Below are 23,252 nucleotides of genomic sequence, written 5' to 3' on the forward strand. Positions count from 1 at the left end.
TCGATGACAATTATGCTACCTTTCCACCATACCTTTGTTGAGATATCAAGCTCAACTACTGTTACGACGAACATTGATAACTTACTTCGGTGATAGCTTTCGCACTTATGTCACTAGCATGGTTGGTAAGATTATAATTAATACGCCACCAATGGATGATAGGTTGTGTGATAGTCACTTTGGAATACTAGAGTTATGACATAGTTATAACGCCAGCTCATATCGTCGGATTTACACTATGGACCGATCAATTGTATGTTATTGTAAAAGAATACTTTTCTTTTATGTACATACTCTTATTTTTTAGTTCTATGTTTGTCAAGAAGAGAAAAATTTTAAAAAAATTCAACCATCCATCTCTGTTGTGTCTTGCACTCTCTTGTGTGTATGTGTGTTTGCTTGCAAGGAACTCAAGCTATCCCTCTCTCCCACATTCTCTTTAACCTTGTATATGTTCTTTCTCTCTACACTGAAGAACCGTTGTTCTATGAAAAATGATTAACTTACTCAAGAACTAATGTTGGTTGACATGTATAACGATTGTGTGAGACATCTTCTATATTCAATGATCGGAGCATCCACCTTATCTTGCCAATTTTTCTCAAAATTCTAACAAGTACACTTCTAATGCCATTCTCATTCTCATATTTACAAGAAATTGGAATCAATTTCTCTTCTTGTAGTCTTAGGTCGTTCCATAAAGTCATCTTTTTTCTACATAGTAACACCGAGAAAGATATCAAGAGGAAATAAATAAGGACAACGGAAACACAAATGGGTAACATTTCTTATTGGATCAATTTCTTATTGGATCAATCTCGTCCAATATATAATTTATGGCACTCTTCTTCATAAAGCATCCCCTTTCGTGAATTTGTGAATTGTACAATCGAATTCATTAACTCTATAGATCTTGTTGCTTGTGATGGAAAAAAGAAGCCCCCCCAATACTTACAATATTTGCTTCAGATGATGGAAAAAATGAGCCCAATACTTTTATTAGAACAATCAACTCCAATCTTCCTTAAAAGGTGAGAAGAGCATTCTCATAGTAAAACCTTGGAATATATATGAAGGCTCCATGAAAGAGCTCTTCAAACACTAGCTAATAATGTTTCCGAACATCATAACTCAACCTATACCTTAGAGAGAAGAGGAGAACCCTTCTCGCCTTTCAACCAAGCACACATTCTAGCCAGTATTTTGCATACCAGCAGCTATGCCCTTCATGGTAAGGATTAAAGTATCCTCAAGACCAGGAGCATACTCTGTAGTTGTATTCAAACTGACAAGCTCAGAAGCTGGCTTGTTATGGCTTGATAGGCTTTTTGGGCCAGTAGACTCAAAGTTCTCATTCCTCATCTTTCTTAGAGTGTGGACCTGCTGGACATTCAGCACTGTAATATAAGGTTCCCGAAGCTTCAAGCGCTGCTTCAATGTAGGATTTCCTTGAAGAATTTCACTATGCCCTGCCACCTGCATTCAAGAAGTGAAGCAATCAGACGATTGCCCAGGTTGATACTTTCACATAATCTATACCAAGAAGAGTAATGACTAACCAGCAAGAGAAGATTCTTAGTCTCCTCATATTTCACCCGCAGGACATCGCCAAAACGTTGCAAGTCTTCTGACACCAAAAACTTGTCATATAGTGCAGCAATCCTCGGGTCACCTTTTGCGAAGACCATCTCTATCAAGTCAATTGTTGCTCTGAAGAAAGGCCACTCTTTGTACATTTCCTGCAAAATCTGCAGGTTTCTTTTATCCTTGTTCAATGCATATTTTAATGCTGAGCCGATTCCGAGCCAGACTGGTAGATGAAATCGTGTCTGGGTCCAAGCAAAAATCCATGGAATGGCACGAAGAGACTCTATGCCTCCGCTGGGTTTTCTCTTGGACGGTCGGCTGCCAATATTCATGCGCCCATACTCCAGCTCGGGAGTCACCTGAAAGTTAATCAAAGGTGGTCAAAACCAGAAGCTAATGTTCCTCTTCAAACTACACAAACTTCGCATCTGGGGAAGCAATCGCAAATACCACTAAAGCTCATGGCAACACAGATAAATATACCGCACGAAAATACTCCACAAATTGAGGCTCATTGAACACCACTGCACGATACTCCTCAGTTGCAATAGGTGTAATGCCATCCATTAATGCCCTCCATTCAGGCTTTGGATCCCTTGCGGGCTGCATTCCATGCTCTAAGGTCGCTGCAGTAAAGCGTTGTAAGGTACGGAAGCATAAATGCTCCTCACCAAAGGCTTGTTCATTAACTTCTCCTTGGACAGTGACCCGCAAAGACCCATGAATAGTATCAGGAGGCTGAGATAATATAGCAAGATGCGTTGGACCTCCACCCCTTCCAACAGAGCCCCCACGTCCATGGAACAGAGTAAGTTTAATCCCAAACTGCTGAGCCACCTTGACACAGTCTTCTTGGGTTTTATATACCTGCCATGCAGCTGAGAGCCTCCCAGCATCTTTTCCAGAATCCGAGTATCCAAGCATGACTTCTTGCGTCCCATTTATTTTGTTACGGTACCAATCAATGGAAAACAAACGGGTCAATGAAGCCGGTGCATTTTCCAGGTCTGCAAGCTTCTCAAACAGTGGGACAACTCGTAAGGGCTGTCTTACATGGCACTCACGCTGTAGCAGTTCCACAACTAACACGTCTGATGGTGCGGTAGCCATTGAGATAATGTAAGCACCAAAACAATCGTGTGGGAGCTCTGCTATCACTCGAAAAGTATTCAAAACATCTCCGATCTCATCAGTCATCGGTAGATCACGTCCGAAAAGTGGGCGCTTCCCTTGTAATTGAGACAGAAGCCAAGCTTGCTTTTGCGCCTCTGGCCACTCTTTGTATGAACCCAAATCAATGTACTGGGTTATGGCATCCATGACATCCGAGTGACGGTCTGACTCCTGGCGAATATCCAGCTTCACTAAACTGAGACCAAAGCAAGAAACCTGACGCAAGAAGTCGAGCAGGCTTCCATCTGCAATGGGCTTGTTGCTGGTCTCGCAAAGTGAATGGTAGCAGATTTCTAGAGGCTCCAATATCTGCATAGTGAAATTGAATAATGGAGGTATAAATGAGTATCTAAATGCCATGTCATTGGAATAAAAAAACAAGCCTACTTTATCATGAGATGTCTTCTTCAGCTACTAAGTACCTGTTCTTTGGATACATAAGTGTCCTCTTCAGCTATGTCTGATTTCCCAGTAGCCAAAAGTTGTCGAAAGCGTTCACGTGTTTGGTACAGCTTATCACGGACATCTCCAAGAATAACCCTGAAGGGTTCATTGGGAGGAATAGGCTTCCAAAATTCTGCACAGAACAGCATGGCAGTCAGGGCTTGCATAGTGATGCAAAAGTTGAGAAACAAGAAATGTTGGTCCTATCCAAGCCCACAGTCTAACAAAATTTGAAAGTATTCTAAAGAACCCAGCTAGCATGTAGCTAAACCTTCAAAAAAATGATCCATACAACCATGCTTATAAAGCTGCATAGATCAGGATGGCTGTACCCATGTAGTACTTGGCTCCTTTCTTCTCTGCAGCAACAATTTCATCAACTCGCACTCTGAGTTCTGCACTACAACGCCACATAGACAACTGCAGAAACAAAATAAGATCCAAAGTTGTCCATGGAATTGATCCCATGACAACAAGAGCAGAGGACAGAAGCAATAATAACTTAACTTATTCATGAGACTAGGAGGTAACAAAAATGAAATCTCAGTAAACTAAAAACTTGATATATTCAGAACCATGGGGTCAAGATATCAATATGGATTAGCTCCCCTTACAGACCTCAAACATAAGATCCTCAATCTTTGAAAGATACAAGTTTGCAGCCATCAGCCTTGCCAGCAAGCATACATCATGTGTCACCTCTGGGGTGACCCTTGGGTTACCTGAAAAGAGAAATGAGGAAGCCAAAGTCAAATTGTTGTGTTGAGACATTTATTTTGTTACAAAGGTCCTTTGAATAAAAATTTGAAGCATTTAGCCATCTTCAGCAACTGGAGAAATACCATCTCGGTCGCCTCCCATCCATGATGAGAACTGGATGAGGGGCACACTATATGGCAATGTTTCATTGATACCAATTGACTTGAGTGCCGTGTCCACACGGCGTAGAAATTTTGGAAGCCCATTCCATATAGTTTCATGAAGATAGCTCATTCCAGCACGCATTTCATCTTGTGGAGCAGGAGGGGTTCGTCTAATCTCATCAGTCCGGAATGCAGCATGGATCTACAACCAAGGAGGCCAAACATCATTTTTAGAGCCAATACAATATAAGCATCCTGCGTGTAAAGAGGAACATACGTGATTCATGACTGCAGAGTTCACCTATAACATTTCATTCCCTAGATTAATGCTATACCCCCCAGTGTGCTAAACTCGTTATTGTTCCTCCCTTGAACAAAAACTTCCCCCGAATAAGAAAGAAAAGAGAAAAGCCCAGGTATCAGACTCTTGCAGCTTCTTTGAATCCACTATGAGAATTTTTTGGCATAGCAATAGGTACAACAAAACAATTTATTTTAAACCTTTAATTATTACAGCCAAATTTAGATAACTCAAGTTTATGAATGAGAATTTGGGAAAACAAAATACAGATTTGCTAGGCCAAAAGGAGGTTTGGAACTTACGATGTTATAGATGAGCATCGTTATGATTGTTGAAATAGCAAGTGATATGGGGTAAATGTCTAGAGCAAGGGGGGAGTGGTATGTGACCCTCAAACATTTGTAATGGTTGCATAAGTTATAGACTATGGTTTAAAGGGTTAAAGCGAGTCCAAAGAACGAGGAAAAGGTGGAATGGCCAGCCCATGTGGAGGCCAAAAGTAGGCACCTAGAAGAAGTAAGAAGGATACCTCATTGGTGCTCACTTCAAGGGAGATGGTGCTCAAATCTAGAAAAGATTAGGGGATGCTTAAGCAAGCTTATGGGCCATGATTAATGGATAATGGAGATGTACTCAAGCCTATAAAAAGGCACTCTATCTAATGGATCAAACATATGAGCTCTTGAGCTCAACCTCTTGCCTTGTCATTATGCTTCATCTTTGTTATTAGCATGGTCATTTATCTTACAAATCTCAAGTTGGTATCAGAGCCACCCATCATCCCTTGAATAGCTATGCATCATAGCATAGGTTAGATTAAGAAAATGATTAGTTTTCTTAATTACTTTTCAAGCAATTCTTTCCCCTCTTTTGCCAAGCTCCAAATCATCAAGAATTATCAAATTTTTTTGATTCATTGTCTTCGAGAAGGCACACTTGAGAGCTGGGACATCAACTCAAAGAGTTGCAATATATCAAAGGAGGGTTGTATTGATCAAATCAAAAGGATCAAAGTGGACAGCAATAGACAACGAAAATTCCAGCCTAAAGGGTAAAAATTTCAGATTTGTACATCAATATTGCTGTTTATTGGCTCATGGGTTCAATCCTTATGCTATGGAGGATGTGTATAGTGGTTTGTTGAGCACAAACAACAACCATTGAAGCTTTAATTGTCAAATCATTCTCTGCTCTGTTAGCAGAAAATTGTCTCTATTGACAAGGTAATTAGTGCTAATTAATGTTAATTTCCAGAGACATTGAGGGTTCTACTCTACCATTGGGATGTCGCTAAAACACTTGTGCATGATCAAAACTAATTTACCCCTTGGTTTAGTACCCCAAATCCCTCTCCCAAATCAAGGGATCTTCTGGTTTTACAGTTTTTTGAATTTGGAAAGTGTTAAACTCATCAACAATTGCATATCTCCACTTTTGTAAGGGACTAGACACCCGCTTTGGGTAACCCCATTACGAAGACCATAAAAAAACCATGTGAAATCCAATCATGGTATATATAAATTTAATGGTGAAGGTTTCTATACATGTGGCAAGTTAAATTCAAGTTTGCTCTCATGAAGGATGGGCTTTGGGAGACAGTAAGTGGAAGAGAGAAATGTCCATTATTAGAAGGAGAAGATAAAAGATTTTGGATAGAAAGAGATAAGAGAGCTCTAGACATCACTGCTTTAGGGCAAGGTGATAGTTTATCCATCACATTGTATCAGAAGATAACTCTAAAGGAGCATGGGATGAACTGGAAAAGTTTATTGGTGCCAAACAAAAGAACTCCAAAATAAGTCTAAAATTTTAGTTTTTTTGGTTGGACATCAAAGAGAGCGAGTCACTCCAAGCACATCCGAAAAAAATGAAAAGTGTTATGCAACAACTGTGTTGGGTCTCCAATGGAAGAGAAGAATGCCATAGCAATCCTTCTCAAGAGCATAACCTTGGAAGCATTCAGCCCGTTGGTGGCTACCTTGAAGAACTTATCCGACCTTCACCGGCATTAAAGGAGCCTTGATCGAGGAAGAAAAGAGACTCAAAGTCAAAGTTGGGGGATCCTCACAATATGAAGAGAAAGCTTTCTTCACCAAAACACCAAGAGCCAAAGTGAACTACAACTTTTGTGGCAAGCTAAGCCACATAGAGAAAGATTGTTGGTGCAAGAAGAAGACTCCTAATAACAATCAAGTAAACATCATAACTCCTAACGAAAGAAGAGTCAAATGAAGGTGCTTCCCACGAAGGAGGCCAATCATTGGAAAGACTCTTCTAGTCGATGGAAGAGGACATCCCTCTCACCTTGTGTTTATACCCAATCATTGTATTCCTACCCTTGTGCAAAACTACAGACTCTAAGCCAACAATGTAGCCTATGAGACACTTCTGATAGATCACTCTAGCAAATGACTAAGAGTGTAGGTCCAGTATATGTATGGTGGTAGTAGTTCATCACTTAAGGGGGATTGTTGATATAGCAAGTGATATGGGGTAAATGTTTGGAGCCAGGGGAAGTAGTATGTGACTCTCAAACATTTGTAATGGTTGCATAAGTGATAGACTACGGTTCAAAGGGTTAAAGGAAGCCCAAAGAATGAGGAAAAGGTGGAATGGCCAGCCCATGTGGAGGCCAAAAGTAGGCGTCTAGAAGAAGTGGGAAAGGATGCCTCATGGGTGCTCACTTCAAGGGAGATGGTGCTCAAATCTAGAAAATATTAGGGAATGCTTAAGCAAGCTCATGGGCCATGATTAATGGCTAATCAAGATGTACTCAAGCCTAATGGATCAAACATATGAGATTTTGAGCTAAACCTCTTACCTTGTCATTATCTTGTTATTTTCCTTCATGTTTGTCATTAGTGTTAATCTCTTTCATGCTTTCTAGCATGATAAGATGATGAGTTTAATTCATTTCTACACATCCTAATCAACTCTAGATGCAAATCTCAAGCATGATTACTCTCAAGAAGGGAGAGTATACCCAAAAGCATGCTATCCTCCCCGCGTCAAATTTCAATTTGAGACTGCTACATTGCCCTGCTTTGTTAGTTCCATTCCCATAGTGCTAGCAATTAAAGAAACGATGAAGCCTTCTCAACTACCTTTCTGATCAACCAAAATAGCTCCATCCATGCTTGCGCTCACTGGTCAAGGATCAAACACTTCACTTGTTAGGGAATTTAGGGTATTTGATCCGGCAAGGTCTAATGCTAAGTTCACAATAAGCTCCCAGAACTCTTAGATAGAGTGCTCTTTTGATGAACCAGGGGAAATTTTTTGCAAGCTCAAGAGCATGAAGCAAAGGCATTTAACGGCAGCTCCTCTTGCACAATCTCATAGCTATATACCAGCATAGAACGGAAGTCAAACTTTCAGACAAAGTGAGGTAATTAATGACATGAGCGAAAGCTTGTGACAGATCTCAAAGGTTGAAAGACAACCTCAACTGGCATTGGAACTGGGATCAAAGTAGTCAAATGGGAGGATGAGGTCAAACCAGGTGATAAGGAACAGTTGGCCAGGCATTGTGCAGGCCCCAACACAGTCAAATCGATACACTAGAACAGCACATCAAAGACAGAAATACTCTTAACCACAAATACATTTGCATTCTTCTCCACAAGACAGCACAAGTGCACCAAACTAAAAATTGAAGAACTGCCGTGTCTTACCTCCCTTTGAAGGGCCTCATCAAGCTCCTGCTTCTCATCTGGTGTAATATCTTTTTGATAAAGCTCAGATAAGCATTTTCGGATACTGTGAACAGTCACCACAAATTGTATTATTTAGTGCTACACAAAAAGAAAGGATGACTACACCCTGTAGTCATTACATTTTGCAAAAACGAAAACTTATTGTATCAAAAATATGAAATACTATGAGCATGTCACAAAGCAGGGAAGCTCAAAAGACGTACATGGATACGCTACTCTTGGGTCAAACAGGGATACCCACTCTCTTACACTCTTAGTACGCATTTTTTCCACAAACAATGTGTCACGACCACCGATCACAATCAAAGGTGAACCAAGCATTCCAAACTTTCCATTGATTTCACATCTTCACCTGAACAGGAGATCAAGAAAGGCACTCAGTGTGCAGCCATTTCTGTCCAGACAGTAGATTCGACAGTCAGTACCTCTGAGAGATACAAGGCCTTGTTCAGCCAATTTCACGAGCTGTTCCTTTGGGACAAGCTCCCTCCTCGGCCCCGCCCTCTCATATGGAGGATCGTAAGATTGATCTTATGCTAGGCTCGGAACCCCAAGCAATTTTCCATTCTGTCACCACTTCTCTGGCAGACGTCTGGAATGATGTCATGATTGAATACATGTGGAAGGGCTCCATGGAAGGATTGGTATCCTAGTGTGAGTTCTTGGCATGATTTATGAACTCATGGAAGGGTGGTAACCCTGGTGAGTGACTCTGGACTCATGGAAGGGTGGTTACCCTGGTGAGTACTTTTTGGTCGTGTGTGGACGGCGCCTGTGAACAGACAAGTTGGATGTACAAGATGTAAGTTGGGAGGTTTCATCCACTATGTTTTTGCACCAGCATATGTATGTGAGTTGCACATGCATGGATGACTTGTTTTTGATGCCTGGACATTGTTTGGTATTTTGCCTGTGAATGTCCACGGGCACCGGGGACGCCTGGACAACCCGTGGATACGCGTGTGCACACCTGTTTGGGACTCATATGGTTTCCTTATGTGTTTTGCAGGTAATAAGTGTGCACACTTAACCCAATTTATTCATTATTTCATGTTACTAAGGTTTATTGGGTGCAGGGTTCACATTCACTTAAAGTGTGGGCGGACACCCTTACAATTTTGTAAGTGAGTTCACATCAAAGTGGACTATTTTTAATGAACCAAGGCCAATTATGAGAGATGGGCACCCGAGCACTCCCAAAAAGCTCCACGAGTTGCTATTCTGGGTGTGGGAGGGCCAAAGTGGGCAAGCCTTGACTTGTAGAGCACTCATCTGGAAGTCGTGGGCTGTTAGGAGCTGTTTGGACAGGAAAAACAGCAAGTTTACTCACACACATGAGCTACACATGGAATACATGCGAAGTACAAGGGTCCCAGGGCTGGCTGGCTGCTATTTCTCTCTCCACAGGGCAAGCCGACTGCATCTACAGGGCTGCAGGCTGATCAATTTGGTTCCAGAAGCTTGCGCATGGCTGTTGGGACTGTTTTTGGGCTTCTCTGCTGAGGATAGGGCTTGGACGGAGTGAGCAGAGTCTCTACAAGAGCTGATCGACTGTTGTAAGGGCCATTAATTGGCTTTTTTTACAGGTTTGCAGGAGGTTTCTCGTGTTGCAACAGGAGTGGTTGGTGACCGCTCGACCTTGGTTGGTGACCGAGGAGTTGCAGGTAATGTGTTTACCTATGTTTCCACAGTTGGATAAATCTGGTGTCGGCTGGATGAGTGTGTACTCTCTGGGCACCCGCATCTTGTACATATAAATACTTCTGTTGGTAATAAAGATACCTCAGGGGGGGGCTGGCCCAACTTCAGCCCATAGTGCTGTGTCATGTGCAAGTTGGTTTATGTTTGCAGGATGTATATGCTCATGTAATGTTTCACAATGATGGTAAACATGTATATGCCAAGAACGGTTGATGTATGTATGCTGTTTTGGTTGTGAATTGGTTACGTATACACGTGCCCGTTTGTGACAATGGTATCAGAGCATTGGTTTCTTTCTTTGCTTGAGAAAGACGATTTTTGGGCATACGGAAAGCTTTTTGCTGAGCATACAGATTGTGAAACATGAGCATGCAAGCAGGGTCTGGTGAGCATTCAGATGCACAGCGGTCTGCTAAATCCGCATATTCTAACCAGGCCGATGTACTTTCAGAGCTAGAGGCTCTCAAGCATCAAGTTAGACGCTATCGTTAGGAGACAGCTGAATTGCGATCTCTCAAAAATGACCCTGATGTGCAAAGGGTTTTGAATGAAAAGAAAAAGAAGGGTTCAGGTGACGATGCAGCCTTTGAGGCCATAGCAGCAGAGATGGGATATGAAGATCCTAGAGAGCTGGCCATATCTTATTTGAAAGTCAAAAAGGATGTATTGGGTGATGCAGGTACAAAAAGGACTCCCCGCGTGGAAGCACATGCAGATTCCAGTACATCAGGAGATGTAGATCCTTGTCACCGTTATGCATCTCCACGCCGAGAGCATTCTTCAAGTGAAGATTCTCACCACTCCAAGAGTGTGTCTCAAGTACGTGGGAAGAGACCCAGGCATGAGTCTCCTAAGCCTATACATGAGGCTAGAGACAGCTCTCGTTCTAAAAAGAAACGCCGAGAGTTCAAGTCAGGAGACAAAGATGTGAAGTTTGAGAACTTCTATGGCAAGATGGATACTACGAAGGCACTTGCTTTTGTGAGACAGTTTGAAATTGCTTTTTGCAATGAAGATTTCTCTGAGAAGTCTAAACTCAGGCATGTGGGTATGCATCTCAAAGAGACAGCTAGCGATTGGTGGATGGCCAAGCTTTTGGATGCAAGTGCTGCCCGCACATGGGATGACTTTAAAATTCAGTTTTATGCTCAATTCTTGCCTCCAAACTTTGCCAAGAATGTATGCAAAGAGTGGGATTGGTTGAAGAAGGATGAAGGGGAGACATTGCAGACATATATAGCTAAGTACTGGAAGGTACTGCTGAAAGTTACTCCCTTTATGTCTCTTTCTAATGGGGAGAAGAAACGGAAGTTTGAATCAGGTTTGCACCCCATCATTCAAGAGAGCTTACAAGCGTACCCAAATCAGACTCTTCAGCAGTTGATAAACTCAACACTCATAGCTGAAAATTTGCATAATAAGTGGGTTAAAAACAAGTCAAATTCAGATTCATTTAAGGGCAAGAGACGGGCTGGTTATGACCAGAAAAAGGGTGGACAGCCCTCTAAAAGTGAGCAGAAAGATGCCTAAGATACAAAGGGAAACTTGTCTTTGGGCTGTCAAAACAGCAAAGGCTTGATTATGTACGTGATGGGAAATGTTTTGGTTGCGGCAGTAAGGATCACATATTTCCTAAATGCCCGCAAAACCCCAAGAATGCAGATTCTAATGCAGAAAAGCCTCATGTGAATGTTGTGCCCGATGTGCAGGGAAACACGGGGCAACCCCCAGATCATAGAACAATATGTAAAGCATGGGGACAGTTGAGGGATCAGCCCGCACTCGTTTTGTTTGATGATGCATCCACAGATAATTTCATTTCGGTACAGATGGCTACTGCCATAGGCTTGGATGTATCAGATTTTGGGACTCAAATGAATGCAGATGCCACCTTTGAGGGTAAAGGAGTTGATGTAACGCCGATCATTGGCAAACTCCAAATTCATATACAGGGATATCTTGATCATGAGAGTTTCTTGGTTGCTCCTCTCACGGGATGTGATGTTTTGTTGGGGATGCCTTGGCATGCTCGTATGGAGCCCAAGGACTATAAGTCCAAGAAAATCAGCTTTGTTCATATAGAGGTAGAGAGCTTGTTGTAGAAGTTGGTACTCCAAGTAGTACCATACCTATTGTAAGTCATGTTAAGGTTTCCAAAATAATGAAGAAGTCAGCTTGTTCTTACTTGGTTTTTGTACGAGAACAATCTGAACATGAGAATGTAAATGTAGATCATCTAACCCGAGAGCCAATAGACTTTTTGCGTGGTTATCGTGATTGTTTCAGGGATGCATTACCAGGAGAGTTGCCACCTGAGCATCTCGAGGATCATCATATTAATGTGATACCTAGGAGTATACCCCCGAATAGACCTCTTTACAGGGTGAGTGCAAGTCACCAAGAAGAGATTATGGCGTAGGTTAATGACTTGCTTGAGAAAGGGTTGATACGCCCTAGTTCATCTCCTTATTGCTCACCTGTGTTGCTAGTGCAAAAGAAAGACGGGACGTACAGGACGTGTGTGGATTATCATGTCCTTAACAAGGCGACGATAAAGAACAGGTTTCCGATACCATGTATCGATGATATTTTGGATAGAGTGGAGGGTGCAACATGTTTTAGCTGCATCGATCTTAAGAGTGGATATCATCAGATATACAGGTGGCCCCTCAGGCTATTCACAAAACTGCTTTTCGTACGCAGTTTGGGCTTTATGAGTTCTTGGTGGTCCCGTTTGGACTTACCAATGCTCCTACCACATTTAATCGTATGATGGATCGTATCTTCAAAGCACACAGAGAGTTCACAGGTACTTTCTTTGATGACATCATTGTGTTCTCTAAAGATGAAGAGCAACATAAGGAGCATTTGGCCATAGTGTTTGAAAAGCTTCGTCACCATAAGCTCTACATTAATGGCAAGAAGAGTGAATTTTTCTTGGCTGAAATTCATTACCTTGGTCATATTGTATCCAAGGATGGGGTACGTATAGATCCCGCCAAGTTGCAGGATATAAAAGATTGGCCAGAATTGAAGAATGTACATGAGATCAAGAGCTTTCTAGGATTATGCTCATATTATCGCCGGTTTATTAAGCTCTTCGCCAAGATTGCTTCACCTTTGCATAATTTAACAAAGAAGAAAGCTACTTTTCACTGGGGTGACAAGCAAAGGAATGCCTTTCTTAAGTTAAAGGAAGCAATCATGACTGGACCGGTGTTGATCATTCCAGATTTGCAAAAACCTTTCTCGGTGGAATGTGATGCATGTGGGAGTTGTATTGGTGCAGTGTTGAACCAGGAAGGCCATGCACTGGCACATGAGAGCCGTCGGTTGCAACATGCCGAAATCTACTTGCAGGTTTAAGAGAAAGAGTTATTGGCAATGATTCATGCTCTCACGATGTGGAAGCATTATCTTTTGGGAGCTGAATTTACCGTTAAGACTGATCATCAAAGTCTATAGTATTTTCTTACACAGACTAAGCTATCTGAGAAACATATGAGATGGGAAAACTTCCTATCTATGTTTCATTTTCAGATTTTACATACTCCTGGTGAGAAGAATGTAGTGGCCGGTGCACTATCCCGAAGACCTCAAGTAAGTGCTATTACACTAGCCTATCATCAGGACTTATCAAATATGCGAAATTCTTATCATACAGATGATGATTTTCAGCATATATGATCTGGTTTTCAGCAGGGTATAGCAACCCTGAATTACTCCATACGTGATGGGTATTTGATGTTTCATAGTCACTTATGTGTACATAAGGATTTGAGGCAGAAAGTGATGGATGAATGCCATGCACCGCCTTATGCAAGGCATAGAGGAATCCTTGCCACTACACAGGCTTTGGAGAGATACTTTTTCTAGCCAGGAATGCGTAAAGACATAGATGACTATGTGCGCCAATGCATGGTTTGCCAGAAAGTTAAGTTTGACGGGCATAAGACTCCGGGGTTGCTTCAACCGTTGTCGATTCCGAATCAGCCTTGGGAGAGTATTGCCATGGATTTTATCACAGGTCTTCCTAAGACGCAGCAAGGGAATGATGCCATCTGGACTATTGTGGATAGGTTCAATAAGCAAGCACATTTTATTCCGGTACGGAAGACCATAAAGCCAAAGCATATGGCAAAAATATTTATGGCACAGGTTTTCAAACATCATGGTATGCCAAAGACGATTATGGGGGATCGTGATCCTCGCACCACAAGTCTCTTTTGGCGAGCATTGTTTGATTAAATGGGAACGAAGCTGAATTTCTCTTCTGCATATCATCCAGAGACAGAAAGGCAGAGTGAGGTTGCAAATTCAGCAGTGCTTGATCTTTTGAAATGCTATGTGGCTGATGGCAAATCAGATTGAGAGAAGTGTTCGTCACTGGTAGAGTTTGCTTTTACAACAATACAGTGCTTACTTCTACGGGCAAGGCGCCCTTTGAGATTGTTTATGGCAAGATTATTTTGCCACCTATCCTCCGCACGAAGGACGAGATATTTGCAGCAGCAGATGAGTATGTAAGGGATTTGGATACGGCCTTTGCACAGGTCCGGACAGCCCTACAGAGATCCCAGAATAAGCATAAGAAAGCTGCAGAAAGCAATTGGATTTGAAGGACGGAGATTGGATTTTATTGAAATTCCAAAAGGCTTGCCTTCGCAAGCGGACTAGGAAAGATGGTAATTATCCGAAGCTATCTTGCAGGTATTATGGACCATTTCAGATCTTGGAAAAGATCAATGAGGTAGCTTACAGGCTGGTGTTGCCAGATCATTGGCGGATTCATAATGCTTTCCATGTCAGTCTCTTGAAGAGATATGTTGGTCCTGAGCCGGTGGAGCCGGTTATGGAAGATCAACTCGAGGTTGATGAGCTGGAAGAGGTATTGCAGCCTGAGCAGATTGTTTTTCACAAGGAGCGGAAAGCTGCTAGAGACAGCTTTCACAAGGAGCGGAAAGCTGCTAGAGGCAGGCTTGTCCATAAGTACCTTGTGAAGTTCAGGAACTATCCAGCACTTGATGCGAAGTGGATGGACAAAGCATATTTTAAAGACTATCCAAATCTTTTTGCGGCCTACTTGGAAGCTTTTTAGTTGCGGGCAACTGATTAGAAGCCGGGGGGAATGTCACCGCTTCTCTGGCAAACGTCTGGAATGATGTCATGATTGAATACATGTGGAAGGGCTCCATGGAACGATTGGTATCTTGGTATGAGTTCCTGGCATGATTTATGAACTCATGGAAGGGTGGTAACCCTGGTGAGTGACTCTGGACTCATGGAAGGGTGGTTACCCCGGTGAGTACTTTTTGGTCCTCTATGGACGGCGCCTGTGAACGGGCTAGTTGGATGTACAAGATGTAAGTTGGGAGGTTTCATCCACTATGTTTGTGCACCAGCATATGTATGTGAGTTGCACATGCATGGATGACTTGTTTTTGATGCCTGGACCATAGTCACAAGAAATGAGAAACGGGAACAGAAACGTTTGAGGAATGGAAACGGGGAAACGAGTTTTTAGGGGTGGAAACGGCTATTTCCTGTGACAACATCACTTGGGAAACGAGAAACGGCCCTGGAAACGGATGGGGTCCTGAAACAGAGAAACGTGTTTCTAGGGACTGAAACAGCCGTTTCCTGTGATATGGCCTAGACATTGTTTGGTATTTTGCCTATGAATGTCCACGAGCACCGGGGACGCCTGGACAACCTATGGATACGCGTGTGCACACCTGTTTGGGACTCATATGGTTTCCTTATGTGTTTTGCAGGTGGTAAGTGTGCACACTTAATCCAATTTATTCATTATTTCATGTTACTAAGGTTTATTGGGTGCAGGGTTCACATTCACTTAAAGTGTCGGTAGACACACTTATAATTTTATAAGTGAGTTCACATCAAAGTGGACTATTTTTAATGAACCAAGGCCAATTATGAGAGATGGGCACCCGGGCACTCCCAAAAAGCTCGACGAGTTGCTATTCTGGGTGTGGGAGGGCCAGAGTGGACAAGCCCCGACTTGTAGAGCACTCATCTAGAAGTCGTGGGCTGTTAGGAGCTGTTTGGACAGGAAAAACAGCAAGTTTACTCATACGCATGAGCTAGAGGTGGAATACATGCGAAGTACAAGGGTCCCAGGGCTGGCCGGCTACTATTTCTCTCTCTATAGGGCAGGCCGACTGCATCTACAGGACTGCAGGCTGATCAATTTGGTTCCAGAAGCTTGCGCATGGCTGTTGGGACTGTTTTTGGGCTTCTCTGCTGAGGATAGGGCTTGGACGAAGTGAGCAGAGTCTCTATAGGAGCTAGGTTTGCAGGAGGTTTCTCGCGACGAAACTTGAGCAAACATGTCCCTAGACAAGTACTAGGCCTGGGGATGTGATCTGGTGGAACGTGTGGGTGGCCAATGAACCAAAACCATGGCTGGTTACTGTTTTGCAGGTTTGGGACAGCACTTTGTTAGAGGGTTGGTGACCGCTCTATCAAAGTACAGGAGTGGTTGGTGATCACTCTGCCCTGGCTGGTGACCGAGGGTGTTCTACAGGAGCGGTTGGTGATCGCTCAACCTTGGTTGGTGATCGAGGGTGTTGCAACAGGAGTGGCTGGTGATCGCTCGACCTTGGTTGGTGACCGAGGAGTTGCAGGTAATATGTTTACCTATGTTTCCACAGTTGGATAAATCTGGCGTCAACTAGATGAGTGTGTACTCTCCGGGCACCCGCATCTTGTACATATAAATACTTCTGTTGGTAATAAAGATACCTCAGGGGGGATCTGGCCCAACTTCAGTCCCTAGTGCTCTGTCATGTGCAAGTTGGTTTATGTTTGCAGGATGTATATGCTCATGTAATGTTTCACAATGATGGTAAACATGTATATGCCAGGAATGGTTGATGTATGTATGCTGTTTTGGTAGTAAATTGTTTCCATATACACATGCCCGTTTGTGACACATTCCGCCTCCGTAAAACTATGGAGGCAGAGCTAGACCGCCAGCTAGAGGATTTGCTTAGATTGAGCTTCATCCATCTGACTGTGCAACCATTTGCGACCCAATTCTCTTAATCAAGAAAGAGGATAGTTCAACATGTTTATGTGTTGACTACATAGGTCTGAATAAGCTGACCAAGAGAAAGTTTTCTATGCCACGCATGGAGTATATTCTTAAGCGTCTGAATGGTGCTAAAGTTTTCTCGGCAGAGATCGACCTCAAGAGTGGGTAATGCCAAGTTTAGATTGCAAAGGAGAACATGCCCAAGACAGCATTCCACAATAAGCAGGCTCACAATGAATTCGTGCTCATGCATTTTGGTTGAGGAGGCCCCTCTCTAGTAGAGGCTAATACTTTGTTACTGGATGGTATTATCAAAAGCAAGATGACCATCATTCCTGTTTGCTTGAAAACAAGCCTATTGCCCTCATCTTCTCTCATCTTATCAGAGCCCTGAATTTTCATATGGAGCTGAGGGGGATAAGGATTCTAGCATGTACTACCTATCATCTACAATCCATGAGGCTATATACAATCCCATGCCATACAAGGCGACAACCATATAAGACTAAAGATGGACTGAAGTCTGTACTAGATTCAGTTTGAACTGCGGTTAAACTCTTTACATATATACCTTCATAAGGTCAGAAAAATCTGAACTTACGAATTGAGAGATTTGAGAAAGAAATAATAGTGAAGAAGGACAAAGACAAAAACAAAGCATTTGAAAGATCAAAAATAAATAAACTAACAAACCTAGCTACTAAGGAGAGGAAATTAAAAGATAATATCAAACGAAGACTTTTAATTAAGACATTAACAAAGAAAAAACAAACAAACAAACAAAAAACAAACAAACAAAAAACAAACAAACAAAAAAACAAAACCAAAAAAAAAACAAAAAACAAAAAACAAGAAACAAGAAACAAGAAAACAAGAAAACAAGAAAACAAAACAAAACAATTACATGAATGAAAGAAACTTTAAAATTAAAAGATATATAAAAAACACACACACAAAAGCATACACACACTTCTTCTTAATAAGAACTTAAACCTTTTGAGCTGAGATACTAAACAACAACACAAAATAGCAATCCAGAGAACTGTAAACTCTAGACCTAAAGCACTTAAGAGCCAAAACCAAACATTAAGCTAAACTTAAAAAAAGACTTCGACTCAAAAGTGCAACCATTACAACAGTGACTGGTACACACGGTACAGTAGATACAGAAGGTGCCCATAGCAGGTATTCAACAGGTACTGCAGGTGCAACAGGTACTAAAAGTACAGAAGGTACTGCAGGTACAGAAGGTACAACAGGTTCTGCAGGTGCTGAAGGTACAGCAGGTGCAGCAGGTACTGAAGGGAGCAGTCGACCAGCAGAAAAAGGGGAGAGAGTGAGGGAGAGATGGGCGCCAGCTTCTAGGAGAAGGAAAAGTGCAAAAGGGTGGAGAAGAATGGGGTGGGGGAGAGGAGGTGGAGGGGTCCAAGCCCCCTGTGCCATGTGGCACAGCCCACCATAATTAATGGTGGGCACCTCCTTTAAGTGTCCACACAATTATGAGGCCATGTGTGGGTGCCTAGAGTTTGGGTTGGCCACACTTTTATCCTTGGGCCCTGGGCAGTGGCACCTTTCCAATAAACAAGAGCAGAGGCAGTGCATATGACAAGGGCAATTTAAAAATAGACTGATTGTAGTGACCTTTGGCAGCTCTACGTCCACAAGACCTATCCAACACCACACTTGGCATCCAAGATGAGCTTATACAAATACTACTGTTTAATACTAAGTGAAAAGGGCTTTAAATGAATGTTATTCATCGATTAGTCAATTGCATTGATAATATCTCTGAGTCAGCTGTGAGTCTCATCAACACTGATTGTATCTAGAGGCAGGCCGTGAGATAGCCTTGAATCACGAGTAAAGGACGTGCATGTTATATACTCATGGTAGTCAACCCACAAGACTATATAACTATCAACTCCATTATACATAGTATGGACTAGATACTACGACATTCCCACTAACATCATCAGTGTGCCCAATAGTGAGTGTAGAACTCTGTATCAAGATATGCTCTCACACACGCACTCCACACACATACACACACACATAAGAGCATATATTCACACAAAGGCCTTCGTACTGAGTTTCTGTCAAACCTCCGGAGATGCAAAACATGTGTGACACATGGGAGATTGAGATAAAGGAGCATGCCCCGCTTTATTGTCGAGCATCGTAAATAATCAAAGGGGGCTACCCTTGCCTCTTCGAGGAAGTATGTTGTCTCCTCTTCAAAATAATTGAGGGAACTGGCCATGCAAACAATGCCTTTCTTGATGAAAAGAAAAAGATATGCAATCACATAAAAATAGATTTCTGTTTTCTACAAGCCCACCGAGTTGTGAACCACACACAAACTCCTTATCTCTCTATTCCACAGCTCAGGGCATGCACGCTAGATGACATATGCAATATAACCATCATGCTAGAACCAAACTTGCAACACAAGAGCCCTGCCACAAGACATCCTAAGACTCACAGTATCCCAAGGTTCATCCTGCAAAGTAATACGGAAAAGATCCTAGGGCAGAGATATAAAGTCCACCAAGACGGTTGAGGAACTGGCATTTCAAGGGTCCAAATACAGCATATCTCTTGTGTTTTACCAAAGAGATCTAGGATCCATGTTTGATGCAAAAATATGCTCCAAAGGACCCAGCACATCAAGGTAATCTCATTATGCATACACGAGATCGAGCCAAATACACTGTTTAATCTCTGGAGGCTTGCTTAAAAACATGGCGGTCAATCCCTGTAAGGAGAAGTATTGGACAACTCTATGTACCATACCCTCTCTCATCACTCAAGCTGCATGAAAGTCTCTAGGCAAGAAATCTGCATCTAGCTGAGGCATCCTCTTAAACAAGTGTACCCAGCACCAATCACACAGCTTTACCAACTAAATTGATTGCAAATCAGCCAGCGATAGCCTACCGTCTGCATATTATTATTGCCATGTAGTTGTAGACTGAAGGGCCATATCACAAAAGAAGATTGTAGTATAAAATAAAATAGGTTGCCATTACCGTCCATGTTTTTGAAGCAAAGACCGCCGTATTGACTGCGTTGGATGAGCAGTGAGGACAAGATCAACAGTTTGGGATTTCAAAGCCTCAAAAATCTCCAGTGGGGTCTTATTCAAATCATTGACCAGCCTTCTGAAAGTCTCTTCTAGATCTGACTCTGTAATTGCACTATTTTCATCTCCAAACTCTCTCTTTTTTAATTTCACCCTTCGGCGAAATGCAATTTGAACCTCCTCTGCAAGATTCGTAAGATTGAGCATATGTGAGAAAGAGCTTGCCACTACAATTGCAGCACCCGGATCCAGACCCTGCAGCACTTCTCCCAGTTCTTCAAGCTTGTCTTCAATGCCATGTGAGGATCCATTCTCACACTCACTGGCAATCTCATAGCATGCATGGACCTGAAAAACAAAATCCAATATTGGTGTACAATTTCTACTAAAAGTCATGTTATTAGGGATGTAACTCCACAACCTAGAGAACTACAGCTCAGCTAAGTGGTGTAGTAAGTGCTTTTGTGAGGGTGCTAATGTGCATTCTGTATTGTATTAAATCATAGCCGCTCAGCTTGTTAACAGCAGATGCTTTGCACTACTAGAAGGAGAATTTCTAAAGGGCTACCATTCAATGCAAGTCTTTGAGGTGTTGAAAGGATGCAAATCTACACACACTCGCGCGAACACACAATTTAGCAAGAGAACACACACACTCACACAACTCACTCTCTCTCTCTCACACACACATGTGCATACTTTGTCTCGTATTTCATCCCCATGCAAGTCTTGGAGGATGTCCATGAAGCGGTCAAGCAGGAGGGCATCATACTCAATGAGCTTGTCATCATCGGTGACCTTGAGGGGGACAAGCTTCCGCAAGTGTTCATCCATGGAGGGCATTTTCTGCAGCGATTGCCTGCGGCTGGCCTGTCGGACAAAGGAGGAAGGCCCCTCCATAGCTAGGGTTGCAGAAGGGCAAAAATGAGATTTAAAAAAATTGCACTAGGAGAGCCGAAGGTGATGGTATTGTAGGCAGGATGCCGCTTCTCAAGGGTGAGCACGCCAAATAGGAACCTGTGGAGAATTAATAGCCCACGTGAGCCTGCCGTAGCAGCCCACGACAAAAACGCTTTGGTTTGCTGAATGGGGGGATAGGTGGCTGTGCTGTGCGTGTGGCGCGCGTCTTCCTGTCGCGGCATCAGTTCTAGTTGTTCGCTAGAATTCCTCCCCCTTTCGGTCGTGGATCCCGTGACGCCGCTGGTATAAGGCATTTTGAACAACCACAAGCGTTCGCCTGCTATGCCGCTAAGATTATATACGCTTGTAAGAGTATGGGAAACATTTCCTCGTGCGGAAATTCTACATTGCTGCATCGCCTCCTTGCAAGCATATTTTATGATTTCTATCTTTAATTTATTTTACGGACTCCAAAAATGCTACGCTATTTGGAAGGATGACAAAATGCTGCGCTAATTATATTTGGAAGGAAGGAGGGACGTTTCTATCTTTAACTATATTTGGAAGGAAGGAGGGAGGTTTCTATCTTTAATTTATTTTAAGGACTCCCTAAATGCTGCGCTAATTGAAGGAAGGAGAGACGAAAGGAGAAGAGGCTCCATTTCTGAATAAAATTTTTTAATATTTATTTTTAAAAAAGGAAAAATTACTACTAAAGGAATCGATGTTCGCCTAGCGAAGAGTTCAGAGACCTATCTTGTAGTAGGCGACTGGATGGTTTTTGCCTCGTTGAACTCCGCATCATGCATGTGCAGGAGGAAGCATTGTCGATTCCACGAGAGCCGAATTGCAAAAAGGCATATAACCGTTAAAACGTCTCATTACAAATCTAATTTCGATTAACGTTTCCGCTCAGAAGTTTAAAATTTCCATCAACTAATTAATGGAATTTCTTTTTCCACTCATTGTAGGCCCCTATTCATGTTGTTCTCTAATCTATGCCTTTTCCTAAGTGCACATGTAAAGCTCATCTCTTTATGTCTCTCAAGTGGACCCACCCTTTCTAATCCTATAATTTATGATGATTATTTTAGGGGACCCTTACATAGCTTATAGGCCCCTCTCTCTCTCTCTCTCTCTCTCTCTCTCTCTCTCTCTCTCAGATACTCCAGCGACACCATAGTCTTTCCCACAAGAGGTGGACATTGAGGAGCTCTACATAGTTGTTGAGGAGGTTGGGACTCCACTCTCCAGGATGCCACCCCATGAGCCTACTTACTTGTATGCAACTGATGGTGTTAGTTTTAGGTTCTTTTTTAGTTTCATTATTTGACGGGATCATCGTAACCCATGGATACATTTTTTTTGTCTCATAGACCCTAGTGGTTGCATAATCGGATGCCCATTTTGTCTCTAAAGGTATAAAGTTTTATCAATTTATCTTAACAACCTTATTGACCCTCTTTTTTCTAAACAATATTAATATCTCCTTTCCCCTCACATGCATTTCTTGTTCTTTCCCTCAAATCAATTAAATCTTCCCCAGATTCCCCTTCACCCAACCCATATGCTCACCATCTCATCTTGAGATTTATGTCTATCTACCTTTTGCATCTCTAGGAAGATGGTTTACCTTATTATTGATAATCGGATGCCCATGTTGTCTTTGAAGGCACAAAGTTTTATCAATTTTTCTTAACAACCTTACTGGCCCTCCCTTTTTCTAAATAATATTAATCTCTCCTTCCCCCTCACATGCATTTCTTGTTCTTGCCCTCGAATCAATAAAATCTTCCCTAGGTTCCCCTTCACCCAACCCATACGCTCCACCATCTCATCTTGAGATTTATGTCTATCTACCTTGTTGCATCTCTTTGCACAACTTCTTCTTTGCACCACCCTCGTCTTGTTGCACACATATATTAAATTATTAAATCCTCCTTTGCATATGCCTGATATCTTATTATTCAAGATGTTTCATATCTATTTTATTTTTTATATGATTTAAATTTCTCAATGTTTTTCACAATTTAAAAGCTAGTATTTCATTATTTTTTATCTTACCTATTGTAGGGTATATTGGGGGTGGGTGTTTGTTAACCACATTAGCTAACATTACTCCAAACATGTGGTAACATTTTCAAACTATACTTTTTGTAATGCACAAAGCACTTCATTTAAATGATTATGGGAAATCTCCGAGCTTATTACGACTTGTGTAATGCTAGAAGACAATCAAAACCAAGCTTACGACTTGTGTAATGCTAGAAGACAATCAAAACCAAGCTTACGGCTTGTGTAATGCCAAATTTAGTATATACTTAGACTAGAAAATTAGCCTAGACTACTAGTTATTAGGCCCTCGGACATTATAGGGATATTACTTGGGCGGTCGAGCATTGTAAATATGAGACTTATGTATAAGACA

At 42.1% G+C, this 23,252-nt stretch overlaps 1 protein-coding gene across 1 annotated transcript; it reads right to left on the reverse strand.

Moving 5' to 3' along the window:
* Positions 1-951: 951 nt before the first annotated feature.
* Positions 952-21,255, reverse strand: LOC147603042 (phosphoenolpyruvate carboxylase-like). Its single transcript, XM_086797196.1, has 10 exons — positions 20,624-21,255; positions 19,872-20,272; positions 8,043-8,127; positions 4,047-4,269; positions 3,823-3,926; positions 3,537-3,624; positions 3,183-3,337; positions 2,071-3,069; positions 1,560-1,946; positions 952-1,476 (listed from the first exon to the last, which is right to left on the reverse strand). Exons 1-10 carry the CDS (start codon positions 20,822-20,824, stop codon positions 1,192-1,194), a joined length of 2,928 nt encoding a protein of 975 aa, XP_086653322.1. The 5' UTR covers positions 20,825-21,255; the 3' UTR covers positions 952-1,191.
* Between the last annotated feature and the right edge of the window lie 1,997 nt (positions 21,256-23,252).

Source organism: Cibotium barometz, chromosome 65 (genome assembly GCF_041138505.1).
Source record: "Cibotium barometz isolate CiBa-2024 chromosome 65, ASM4113850v1, whole genome shotgun sequence".
NCBI classification, from domain to species: domain Eukaryota; kingdom Viridiplantae; phylum Streptophyta; class Polypodiopsida; order Cyatheales; family Cibotiaceae; genus Cibotium; species Cibotium barometz.